At 37.0% G+C, this 13,583-nt stretch overlaps 2 protein-coding genes across 2 annotated transcripts in view; one reads left to right on the top strand and one right to left on the bottom strand.

Moving 5' to 3' along the window:
- Positions 1-13,583, bottom strand: part of LOC134653179 (endochitinase-like) — an 87,049-nt gene that overhangs the window by 24,415 nt on the left and 49,051 nt on the right. The window lies entirely within an intron of this gene.
- Positions 5,841-12,190, top strand: LOC134662552 (gustatory and odorant receptor 24). Its single transcript, XM_063518820.1, has 5 exons — positions 5,841-6,489; positions 6,563-6,820; positions 6,939-7,217; positions 7,426-7,587; positions 11,950-12,190. Exons 1-5 carry the CDS (start codon positions 5,953-5,955, stop codon positions 12,145-12,147), a joined length of 1,434 nt encoding a protein of 477 aa, XP_063374890.1. The 5' UTR covers positions 5,841-5,952; the 3' UTR covers positions 12,148-12,190.

Here is a 13,583-nt window from a genome sequence, read left to right as displayed (position 1 = left end):
CAAAGAGAATAGATAGTATAGAGGGGTCCTGTCATAGTAAATTTTGTAGTCACAGCAAATTTACTGCCATCTATCGACACACGATTAAAACTCAAAATGAAAATGTATAAAACTATCTAAAAATATATACAGTGTGGAAAGATAAGTCGGGCCCTGGAGGGAAACTACCTTAAATCCTTAAGCTGGCTCATTTTACTTAAAGGAGACCTTCCTTTATTTTTAAAAAGAAACTAAACTGCATTCAAAGATTTTCTAAAACTCGCTTGCCTCGCCCGGGACTCGAACCAACTAAAATTAAAAAACAAACACTCCCTATTTTATTATACTAATCGATAGTATTATTATTCAGGTTAAACTTCTCTAACAAACATTAGTCTTAAAAATAAAAAAAAGCGGCCAAGTGCGAGTCGGACTCGCCCATGAAGGGTTCCGTATTTAGGCGATTTATGACGTATAAAAAAAACTACTTACTAGATCTCGTTCAAACCAATTTTCGGTGGAAGTTTACATGGTAATGTACATCATATATTTTTTTTAGTTTTATCATTCTCTTATTTTAGAAGTTACAGGGGGGGGACACACATTTTACCACTTTGGAAGTGTCTCTCGCGCAAACTATTCAGTTTAGAAAAAAATTATATTAGAAACCTCAATATCATTTTTGAAGACCTATCCATAGATACCCCACACGTATGGGTTTGATGAAAAAAAAATTTTTGAGTTTCAGTTCGAAGTATGGGGAACCCCAAAAATTTATTGCTTTTTTTCTATTTTTGTGTGAAAATCTTAATGCGGTTCACAGAATACATCTACTTACCAAGTTTCAACAGTATAGTTCTTATAGTTTCGGAGAAAAGTGGCTGTGACATACGGACGGACAGACAGACGGACAGACAGACAGACATGACGAATCTATAAGGGTTCCGTTTTTTGCCATTTGGCTACGGAACCCTAATTATCGTTAAATCTAACATTAACTTTATTTTACTATCAATTTGTTACAAGATGGTGCACCTGCCCACAACAGCAGAATTGCCAGGGCTTACCTCAATGAAAATGTCAATGTCTGGATAGGTGTAAACGGGACCATAAGATGGCCTGCAAGAAGTCCAGACCTGACGTCCATGGACTTCTTTTTATGGGGTCATGTAAAAAATGTTATTTTTATGAAACTTACTATGAAACCGTTAAAGAACTAAGGGTTGCGGTAGAAAATGTTATTAGGGGCATACACCACAACACTTTGCTGAAGGCTACAAGAAATGAATTGCAACGACGACTAATTTTATGTAGCCGGAACGAGGGGGCTCATTTCGAACAATTTATCAGTTAAATAATTTAAGTGTAACAAATTGATAGTAAAATGAAAAATGAAAAAAAAATGAAAAAAGTTTATTGTATAAATTTAGGCATACAGTAAATCACGTCCCTGTGTCCTGATCTAGGAAACCCTGTGTTACAGGACCCAGTTTCGTTACTTATACTAGTTTCTTAATCTATATATTGGTAGGTACAAATTGTACAGAGAGTTACACTGTATGTGTGGGTGTGTTCGTGTGTGTGCGTGTGTGTGTGTGTGTGTGTGTGTGTGTGTGTGTGTGTGTGCGTGTGTGTGTGTGTGTGTGTGTGTGTGTGTGTGTGTGTGTGTTAGTGTGTAAAAATGCATACTATAATATTTATGATAAGGAAGTATTATTTCAATGTTATTATTATAAAATGTATATCTATGTAAGTATTGTAAATATTTAATTAATTATTTTAACACGTTTAGGAGGAGTTCAGTGTCGTGGTAATCTAGTTGAGTATTAGTTAAATACCGTTTGCTAGGAGGTCTCTTTATGGGATGTAGTTTGCAGAATGATTTCTTTACTAGAGCTGAAATGAAGGGGTGAAATCTTTGGGCAAATTTTGTACGCGTTTTTGTGGTTTTCCAGCGCTGACGGCGTCTTGTGTCTGCTTCAAAAATCTTGTCATGCAGTTTTCCATAATTGTACATGATTTTTCTAAGATACAATTGGCGAACCGAGAGAACATTGGCAAGCGTGTATAGTTCTTTAGTACTGTATCGTGATGGTTTCCGGTAAATAACTTTGAGAAGAGACCGTTGGGCTCTTTCTAAAGTAATGAGGTGCGTCTTTGCCGCCCTAATAAATAAAGTTAATGTTAGATTTAACGATCATTTTTACTTTGAAGACCACATGTTTGTTAGAGAAGTTTTATCCTGAATATAATACTATCGATTAGTATAATAAAATAGGGAGCGTTTGTTTTTTTTTATTTTAGTTGGTTCGAGTCCCGGGTGAGGCAAGCGAGTTTTAGAAAATCTTTGGATGCAGTTTTGTTTCTTTTTAAAAATAAAGGAATGTCTCATTAAAGTAAAATGAGCCAGTTTAAGGATTTAAGGTAGTTTCCCTCCAGGGCCCGACTTATCTTTCCACACTGTATATGGATAGATGATTTTATTATTTTTATACCATTTCGACCCATGTTCTTTCACTGATACCTATGTGTTAAAATTGTTAAATGTGAAACGCTGTCGTCAACGCCATCTAGCCGAGCATAGGCTAAAGGTGTGTGCGCCTTTATTACTCTTATACGGAGTTACATATAATATGTAACATATGTCTTTGATTCAGGATTCAAAGTACGCCCTTGACGGAAATATATCATTTTGATCCCCTGTCACACAAACTACTATTTTTTGTTTGAAAATGTTTCAGCCCCATGTGAAAATAAGCACAGCACAATATTTCGTGATGGTTATTGTCATTACCTGTTTTGAATTAAGTATGGAACACTAACAGTTATAACAAGAGGCACAGATGGAGTGTTCGTACATACCATGTGAAGCCATTTCAAGTGCGACGTCACGTCGCACTCGTGTCACCGTATTCGAACCGCCTTGGCAGTTCTCAAGGTCAAATTGGTTTGTGTACACCTCCCGTTTAAAAATCAAAACCACAGGAAAGATGGTTGTTTGTGCAGTGAATGGGTGTCACAACGCATCATATTATAAAAACAAACAGACTGACATTACATTTCACGCGTAAGTATCGAGTTTAATGTGATATTTTTACCTAATCGTAAATATAAAAATCCTAAGTTTCTTTAGCCGCCATTTCTTATAAATGTTGCCAGTGTAGTGATTTTTTTTCCTCAAGATGAGACATGACGTTTATATTCTAGAATAAATACGCTTAATTGAAGTTCCTTGTATAATTGCATAAAAAATATATATTTTAAGTATTTCATTATTTTATTTCAATTTATGTATTATTTTTATTATTTTATGCACATTCTAAATAAAAATAGTCAAAATGTATCCGTTTTTTATTGAAAACTTATTTCACAAAGTACATAAATGCAAAAAATCCTTAAAAGGAACATAAAAAGCTTTGGCTACAAAATCAAATCTACACACATACAAATTAATAATAACCAAGTGTTAAGGATGTGGTTAAAATACCCCAATTTGAGAGAAATATCTATATACTGGCAACACGTTTTTGTATGTATGTGTGTGTTGCTGAGTGTAAAACACGAGCCTCCCACGCACACATCGATCTAGTTTCGGCTTCACTTTTGACAGGTCAGCCGTATGGGGACTATCTGTCTATGCGTTATTCGTTTAAGAGAAGAACATAGATTTTACGCAGCGATTGGATATCCGGTAAGTTGATGTGATTTGAGATTGGATTTGAGATGGACAGGAGGGAAATTTTAGGACAGCAGCGCGGTTTCATTAGCTGCGCATTTTCATTTTATCGAGTACCTAAAGTCTATTTTTTTATTCCGTAGACTAAAATGACAACCACAAATGTCAAACGTACAAATAATGTGGCCAGCTTAAAACAAACAGTGCTCATCTTTGATTTCGGTTTGTGAATAACCGATAAATATTACATTAATTTTAGATTCAAAATAAACAAAAAATTAACCCTAAATGGTCCTTTATAAAACGGTCACGAAAAGTACAAAGTAAGGTTCTCATTTAAATAAAACTTAGTATACGTAGAGAAATAGGATGAGTAACTTGGTGAATTATGAGCTATATGATATGTAGCTTCGATGTGACTGTTAATCTTACAATAAAATCGCTTTAAATATTAGAAATATTGTGTACCTATAGACCTGGATACAAAATTTCTAAATACCTCAAAATGATGGCATTTTTACCTACACTATTTCATATTTTTAATACCTCTCCTAGTGTCCCCTTTTAGCACGTCACGGATTATCCATTCATTGTGTTACAGACACTTCATCAACAAATATAAGTACTTCCCAATCGTTTAATTTCGGTTAGTAACGGTTGTAGCACATCACTATTTATAAGACGTAAAAAACTAGCAACACATGAAATGTCATTTTAGTCTACCGAATAAAAAATAGACTTTACTTTAAAGCGCAACTTAAATTGTGTTTAAGTCACGTCTGACTGTCACTTTCCTAATAAAATGACCGTTAGCTTTGCTTACCGGCCGTTAATGGTACACAGTTAAGTGGAAACGCCCAGCTGGAAGATGATAAACTGCTTAAAATTAACGGTGTAAGACGGCGCAACTTCTTTTAAATAAACCCTAAATTCAATATCAGGTATGGCGTAACTTATACGACAACGAATCTGTACTTAAACAAACAACTTACAAGCCGGGTACACAATCTTTTAATCCCTAATAAGACATAATGTGGTTCCAGATCACGAATCGCATCATTCCTCCGCGATCTTGAAAGATATTTCACGCAGAAGTATAAGTACCTGCGGAATTATAATAAATCTACATAATGTGCGGAGGCAAAGTTCGTACGAATTCCTAAGCAAGGTAAACGTGCTTAGAAAATTGGAATAAATGGAATTTAAAAGCAATTATGACGAATGTTGCAATGTCCTCTTTAAATTATCTTTTACACAAATATTAAAAGGAATTTCATATTCTGCGTGGATATCGTCTGCAAATCGTCTGATACACATAATGTAGGCTTAATAGTCACTAGATAGACAATCATGAAACACAGAGGAGGCCTATCACATATACTTTTTTAAACTATATTTCCATAGACAATGTTTGGCGGAAAACAATTACTTTCTTTTTAAAATCTATAGTTTCTCAAAGGACTGTCTCTCTTTCTTACTATCTTTGTCTTACGCTAGTACTAGCACCCAAAAGAAAAGGATGAGTAGGTATAGTGTTTTTTCTTATTTACCTAGTGACAAATTGGTTTGACCAACTAATAAGTTTTGCAATAGACAAATAAAGCTGGTAAAGCAGATCTTGTCAGTAAAAAAGGCGCGAAATTCAAATTTTCTATGGGACAATATCCCTTCGCGCCTGTAGTCTGTGCGGAAAGAGAAGAGTCGTGGAATGTATGGGGCCCAATACATTCCACGACTCTTCTCTTTCCGCACAGACTCTACATTTTTCAAATTTGCCGTCTTTTTCTACTGACAAGATCTACTTGACCATCTATAGTTAGGTTTCAGCTGCTGATTGTGAACTCTAGCAAAATAGTTGTTTATCATCTGAGTAGGCAACTAAATAAATGTCAATTTGATCAACGCAAGAAAATAATGTTTAAAATATTTTTTCAGCCTTTATTTATCCACCCTCTACGAGTAGTAAGTATGGCGAAATCGGGCCCAGTCATTCAAAACTCAGTAAAAATCATTTAGGCACGTAATTGAATCACTTCGTATGCAAATAACAAAATAAATGATGCATTTATTAACCACAAGATATGGCGAGGGCGTTCTAATGACTCAAGGTCCTGTTCGAGGTGAAGAACGCACTGAAAGTTTAACGCAAGGGCGACGAAACGCTTACGTGGCTGCAATCAACTTGTCAAGTTTTGAAATATGACTAGGAGCCGCCGGCGTGTCGCCATTAGTCGCTCCTCTCCGGGCTCACTCGCAGTTCAGACGCCAACCCGGCTAGTACCGCGGGAAAAGGTGAAATGGCTTTCTACTCTAATAATAGCTTATTTCCAAATCAACCACCTATACCCAATGGCATCGCGGCGCAAATGGACGAAAAGTCGAAGAACAAAATCATATTCCTGGACGTTACACCCAATCGTACTCCGAGATTACCGACGCCTAATAATGCCATAGCCCCTATACAAGATAACTTGATCAATCCCGACATCACCAGAGACATCATTTATGAAAACATCAAGCCGGTGTTTGCTCTCCTGAAGATCATGGGCGTTCTTCCATTAACCAGGCCAGTTCCGGGAGTGACCCAGTTTCAACCTGCCTCTCCCTCAATGCTTTACTCTGTCGTTCTCTACTGTTCTCTTATCGCATACCTTTTGTATCTTTCCCTAAATAAAGTCCAAATAGTGAGAACCGGTGCGCAAGAAGGTAAATTTGAGGAGGCTGTGATTGAGTACCTATTTACAGTGTACTTGTTTCCGATGATTGCAGTCCCTTTATTGTGGTATGAAACGAGAAAGATTGCCGAAGTTCTCAACGGATGGGTTGAATATGAGGTAAATATTATTTTTTTACACTAGCATGAAATGACTGTCACATCTTCTTACTTTATTCTTCATATTTTTACAGATTGCTTACAAAAAACTATCAAACCGAGTCCTTCCTGTAGGGCTATATAAAAAAGCTCTTGCCATGTCTATAGTCATCCCAGCGCTTTCAACAGCATCAGTGATCATCACACATGTCACCATGGTCCACTTCAAATTATTACAAATTATTCCATACGTATTTCTGGAAATATTGACTTACATGTTGGGCGGCTACTGGTACCTTCTTTGTGAAACACTCAGCATTTGTGCGCACATCTTGGCAGAAGACTTCCAACAGGTATATTCTTACATGGAAAAGCACTAACTATTATATATATCGCTCCTCCTTTTCACATGAAAGTATTTATCCAGCGCACATTTCGTACTTGTAATCACTGGAATGTTTTGTGTTATAGGCTCTTCGTAACATTGGGCCAGCCGGGAAGGTCGCGGAATACCGCGCGCTCTGGTTGCGCCTCAGTAAACTGGCTCGAGACACCGGGATCGCGAATTGCTATACCTTCACTTTCATGAGTCTCTACTTGTTCCTTATCATCACACTTTCGATCTACGGTCTACTCAGCAAAATCTCCGAGGGTTTCGGAGTCAAAGACATCGGTTTAGCTTTAACTGCTTTTTGCAGTATTATGCTACTATTCTTTATTTGTGACGAGGCGCACTATGCTTCTCATAACGTAAGTTCAGCAATTGATCTAAATATCTTCAATAATTATTGATGAATTCTATACGACCTAAATGATAATGAATTCTAAAGATCAATATATTAGTCCATAGTTAGTCATAGTATAAATTAAATGAACAAGTTTTCCCATAAATGTGCACCCTACTGTCTATCTATGCGCAAATATGTTACTTATGCATTTGTATAATAAATTCGAATAGGTACGCCTGAACTTCCAAAAGAAGCTTCTAATGATTGAGCTGTCGTGGATGAACGCGGACGCACTGACCGAGGTGAACATGTTCCTTCGAGCCACTGAAATGAACCCCTCCCAAATCAGCTTGGGAGGCTTTTTCGACGTCAACAGGACGCTATTCAAGTCGGTGAGTTACGGGTTTCAATAACACAATCGATCGAGATAAGTTTTGATACAGCTACGATACAATACAATTTTATCGGAATTCAAAACAAACCTACTTGGTACGTACCAGAGGAGGACCGTAGCTAAAGCTGTTTGTACCAAAATTGTATATATATTAGCATGCATCATCCACACTGTTAACTGACAATTCTTAAACTCGTACAGCTCAAGAAATTTTTGAATGACCTATCTAACGACACCCCACACTATAGGCTGGAAGCTAAAAAAAGGTCATCCCCACTTTTCGACCATGGGTCCAAAAAATATAGAAAATTCGTGAAAGTAAAGCTAAGTACAAACTTTTAAGGAAAACTATAGCGAACTTGATGTGCTCAGTCGTTTTTGAGTTTTTGCAAAAAGTCTATTTTGACGGAACGGAAACCTACACGAGCATGGCCTGGCAAGCTCCTGGCCGTTTTTTTATTTTTAATTAGCAGGTGACTAAGCTTGCTTACTCTAAACTAAAAAAAATGGAATTATGAATGTTATCTTCAAATCAAATCTTCTATTTTGTAGTATCTCTTTGTTAACTTTTAAACACCCTGTAGCTCCTAAAGTATTGATCGTAGAGTAAAAATACATTAGCCTAATTTGTAGAAACTTTTGTCCGAACGAAGTAATTATAATGCTATTCGAGATATGAGCAAAAATCTGAAAACCGGTACCTTCAACCCCCTACACCCCTCACCCCCGAGGACCTTTAGTATGTTCATCTGGACACCACGAGGTATAATTGCACCAATTTACAAAACTACACGAATTATTTCCCCTGATTGCCCATATTCGACTTAATTTGACGAGGCTAGTGCTAGTATGTGTATATAATAGAGCTAATAAGTAATAGAGACGTAGGGAGTAGAGAGAAGTAGGGAGATAAATTCAATTGCGCTGATAATCGTTCCTGCGGACGGAGATTAACCCTTCACAGATGAACATGAAAGGATTCTTCGATGCAAATGGGATGCTCATCAAGCCGGTGATATTCGGTCATATAGGTCGGTTGTCGATAAGGAAGGACCACTTCTGATTCTATATTTGTATAAATCTCATTGAAAACTTTAAGTAGGTACGCTATAACAATATTAATATAATAGCACACCTGCGCTGTTGATAATACATACACAGGTAAGTATATGCTAACTGCAAACTGGTGCAAACTCGACGCTGTTGACTGAAGTTGCAACCATAGTCTTACTAGATAATTACGTCTAAAGGCTTCGTCACACAGGCGCGTTTTCGGGGCGCGCCGCTTTTACATATAAAACGCTCACGCCCCGCTCACGCCCCGCCCGGAAAACGCGCCTGTGTGACAGAACCTTAACATGTTACAAGTGTTACAGCACATTATCTACTACCGCTATTCGTTAAACAGAACGCCGTTTGCTATTACTGCTATTAGTGTCGAGTAGCGTGTACAGTAACAGGTACATTTGCGCTACCTATGTATGCAGGCTTGTTGAATCATGTTCACGCTTCATTAAATATATTGCCAGTACGCCTACTAAAACGAAATCGTGTCCATGTCCTTCAGTCGAACCATCGTGTCAATTGAAAATACATAATTATATAAAATATATGGGGATTCAAAAACTAGTTGGAGGCTTTTGTAAGCCTGCTCTGCTATCATTATTAATAATTAAAAAAAAACAACAACGGGTTGCACTCCGGGAGTGCCGACAGAAGTGAAAACTCAATGACTAGTCCAAAATGTCTGCAGCACTATGTATAATTGACCCATCCTCCTTTCTATTGAAAAACTTTAGTTCCGAAATTGCTGGCCAGTGAGCTTAAATTTGTAGCGTTCATTGTTTAAAATTCGAATAGAAATTGTAAAGTTACCTTGCAGACCTCGCATCTAAATATATTCGGTCATATTTTAAGTTTTATTCACCAGTACTAGAGTTCACTTTTATTAGCGATTTCATCAAGATGTAGCTTTATTGAATTATATTTGAGTGATATAAAGTTAGAATGTAACTGTGAGATCCTCGTATTTCAGCCCGTACAAGATTAGAACCTTTTTCATGTAATGTCGTTGATTTTTCTTTATTGATTTAAATGCCATCTAAATGAGTGGCCAATCTAAACCTTACGGTCACGTGATCGCCTTACGCTGTCTCGAGTTTATCATTTTTTCCCCACCTCAAAAAGTGTCCAGCGCCGCTAAAGAAGTTTTCACTTCAAATATCGCGGAAAATGTCAACAATTGTACCTTTTTAGAAAGCTTATGAACTGAGGAACTTATTTCTGTAATTTGTACGCTAGTCTGTAAATTACAAATTTTGGAAAAAAAATACATAAACATGTGACTTCAAATCCATTTATTTGTAAAATTTAGGGATGTTTTTGCATATATTTTTGGTTTTTCGTAATCAGTATTCATTGGCTATTAGGCAAATGCTGTTTTTTTTTATTCCAAATTCAACTAGCTTTTCAAATAAAAAAAAACTAAAAAGTCAAATATAGCTGGTCAACCAAATCTTGTCAGTAAAAAAAGGCGCGAAATTCAAATTTTCTATGAGACGATATCCCTTCGCGCCTACATTTTTCAAATTTGCCGCCTTTTTAACCGACTTCCAAATCTAAAAGGAGGAGGTTATCAATTCGGTTGTATGTTTTTTTTTTTTTTTTTTTTTTTTTTTTTATGTTTGTTACTCCATATCTCCGTCATTACTGGACCGATTTTGAAAATTATTTTTTTGATTGTATGTATATGCATACAGATTGGTCCCGTTTTTGTCAAAACCCAGTTCTGATGATGGGATCCATGAGGAATCGAGGGAACTCCTCAAATCTTAAAGGCACACATATAGTGATTTTTGTATTTTTATCAACAAATCAAGCATATACATTCAAAAAAGTGACATTTGATGAAGTGGAACTGCTGATGATGATCAGAACGGAACTCTTCAACGATGCATAGCACACGTCTGACGATTTGTCCTCTTCGTTATGTTTGTTAAGCAAGTTAAGTTTTTAAGCTACATTTTTGTCAAGCTCGAGTGCTGATGATGGGATCCATGAGGAATCGAGGGAACTCCTCAAATCTTAAAGGCATGCGTATAGAGATTTTTGTATTTTCATCAACAAATCAAGCATATACATAAAAAAAAAGTGACATTTGATGAAGTGGAACTGCTGATGATGATCAGAACAGAACTCTTCAACGACGAATAGTTCACGTTTGGCGATTTGTCCTCTTCGTTATGTTTGTTAAGCAAGTTAAGTTTTTAAGCCACAATTTTGTCAAGCTCGAGTTCTAATGATGGGATCCACGAGGAATCGAGGGAACTCCTCCAATCTTAAAGGCATGCGTATAGAGATTTTTGTATTTTCATCAGAAAATCGAGCATTTTCATTAAAAACCTTCGCATTTGATGAAGTGGAACTGCTGATGATGATCATAACGGAACTCTTCAACGACGCATAGCTCGCATTTGGCGATTTGTCCTTTTCGTTATGTTTGTTAAGCAAGTTAGGTTGTTAGGCACATTTATGTCAATCTCAAGTCCTGAACATGGTATCCATGAGGAATCGAGGGAACTTCTCAAATCTTAAAGGCATCCGTATAGAATTTTATACATTTTCATCAGAAAATCAAGCATTTACATTAAAAACTGTGGCATTTGATGAAGTGAAACTGCTGATGATGATCAGAACAGAACTCCTCAACGACGCATAGTACACGTTTTGTGATTTTCAATTTCGATTTTGACTTGGATTGGGCCCCGGACTCCGGACTCGGACCCGTACTCGGACTCGGACCCAGACCCGGACCTTGACCCGGAAAACCACTATGATACCTAAACTAAATCAACCACTATGATTACCATAAAATGTATACATATTACCAAATAAAGTATAAGCACCGTTAAGTGGGTTAGGCTAGTAGTTAGAGAAGTCGGTTTTTTTCTATTAAAGATTATTCTACTGTCAAGTCAAGATCTGGTTGACCAAGTATAACTTGAAAACCAAAGTAACGGCCATAAAAAACTAAATTATAAAAAATAAGCTGTCAATTTGTCATTGTGAAATTGTTCAATTCCCCTTATTCCCCGCCAAATCGATGGCAATTGACGTACACCTACTTCCTTCAATAAAAATAAGGTGTCCATGTAGCCGGTGTTTATTAATTTTAAGGCCTATAATTAAGTGTAATTAATTAGATGGTGAATTAACTTGCATGAGATATTGCGTATTGAAATCTATTTAGGTTGGTAATTAATATTATTCAACTCCTGATCACCGATTAAAATTTTTCGTATATATAAAATAATACAAAGACTTAGGTAAATTGAATTAATCTTACCAAAATTGTTCACAGCTACTAGCTACGATGGTGACTTACCTAGTTGTACTCCTGCAGTTCCAAATCAGTATACCCGACGATTCGCGTGTCCAGGACCCGGATGACGATGATGATTTCATGAATGCGACCGCCTCGGTCACCGAGGCTCCCACCACTTTGACCACCATCACCACCCTGCTCACCACGTTAGCAAAGAAGAAAAGGAAACATTAAATATATATCAATCTTCGTAAGACTAGGACCAATGATTTACTTATTACAATAAATAAAATAGTAAATAAATAAATATTACGGGTCAATCTTACACAGTGCAATAAACAAAAGGAAATAATTATGTTACCCTCTTCCACTGCGTATCACCTAACGATAGGGTACTAAGCTGTTATTAGGTACATCAACCATTTTACAGTTTTTAAAGAGCAAGAGTTATCACATCTATTAGGTGTCGCCGGACACTTTCTGCTAAGAAGAACAAAGAAATGTATGTGTTATTTCCCTGTCACTCTCAGCAGGATAATAAGGAAGTATGCAGAAAGGTGCATGTGATAACAAAATGAAAATAAGGATGAAGTGATACGTTGCATTACGTTCAATCATTTCATATTTTTTGCTATTATGGGTATTTTTCTCCATTCTTCTTTGCAGAAAGTGTTCTACAAAAAGAAAGGTTCTGCAGAATTATGACCTTTTTATGTTCAGCCGGTACCTCTATTTAAAATGGGTTATCAGTTATCACACCTTGGCGGTGAAAACACGTTTAATAAAAATTAACGCACGCAATGTTTATAATATTTGCATTTTTAAAACTATCAGATTTCAAATTAATTAATTGTTATTAAATACTTAGACCGCTGTGACGAACAGACAAATATAGCCGCATTAAAATAGGTACTTTTAAAATACCATTTTGGTGGTGACTTTAAGAGTTCATAATATTCTGGTATTTATATAGGTAGGTATTTGTATTGTAGTGCCTCGAGACATCGAATCCGCCTCTTTTATTGAACTCTTGTTTGTGTGCGTAAAGAAGAAATAAATTAAATGTGTACCTAATTAAACGTTTTTGTTTTAAATTAATTTATTTTGATTACCACCCAAAGTTTGTGATCAGCTACGCAGGCTTCGTTAAGTGGACGCACAGGCTAATCAGCTACAAGCTTCGTCACTTACCTACTTACCTTACAAATGATGTAATCCGCAACAGGCTTTGTCAATCTAAAGTTCTTATCCACTAAATTAAACTAGGCTTTTGGTGCCATCCCGGACCGTAGCCGGCCCAAACGTCCTCATGTCACTGGCAGCGTTGCCCCGTTGAATTGCCAAGAAGAAGGTCCCATGGGCGTAGGTAGATACAGCCGCCCCCCCCCCTGGAGCTAAAATTTTACATACAATGCATGGCCCTGTGGCCTCTGCCCCCCCCCCCACCAGGCCTATCAACTCGCCACCCCCTAGTTCACTGGCTGGCTACGCCCTTGTAAGGTCCTGTAGTCTCTACCGCAGCTGGTATGAAATCATACATTGGTTCCAAGGCAGAATAATTCATGTATTTCTGTTTAGTTTAGCCGATTTAGCGCTTCATCCGGCCAGTTGTTAACCTTTTGGACGCCAATGACCGATATATACGCACCGCAGGTCCAACGCCAAAGACG

Source organism: Cydia amplana, chromosome 1 (genome assembly GCF_948474715.1).
Source record: "Cydia amplana chromosome 1, ilCydAmpl1.1, whole genome shotgun sequence".
Classification (NCBI taxonomy): Eukaryota; Metazoa; Arthropoda; class Insecta; order Lepidoptera; family Tortricidae; genus Cydia; species Cydia amplana.
Note: the sequence above shows the minus strand (reverse complement) of the source record. Positions and strands in the feature narration are given on the sequence as shown.

Bases quoted from the DNA above. Each gene is read 5' to 3' on its own strand.
- LOC134662552 (XM_063518820.1), top strand. From the start codon at position 5,953: ATGGCTTTCTACTCTAATAATAGCTTATTTCCAAATCAACCACCTATA. The intron at 6,821-6,938 runs GTATATTCTTAC...TTTGTGTTATAG, and splicing joins TGGCAGAAGACTTCCAACAG to GCTCTTCGTAACATTGGGCC. The intron at 7,588-11,949 runs GTGAGTTACGGG...AATTGTTCACAG, and splicing joins ACAGGACGCTATTCAAGTCG to CTACTAGCTACGATGGTGAC.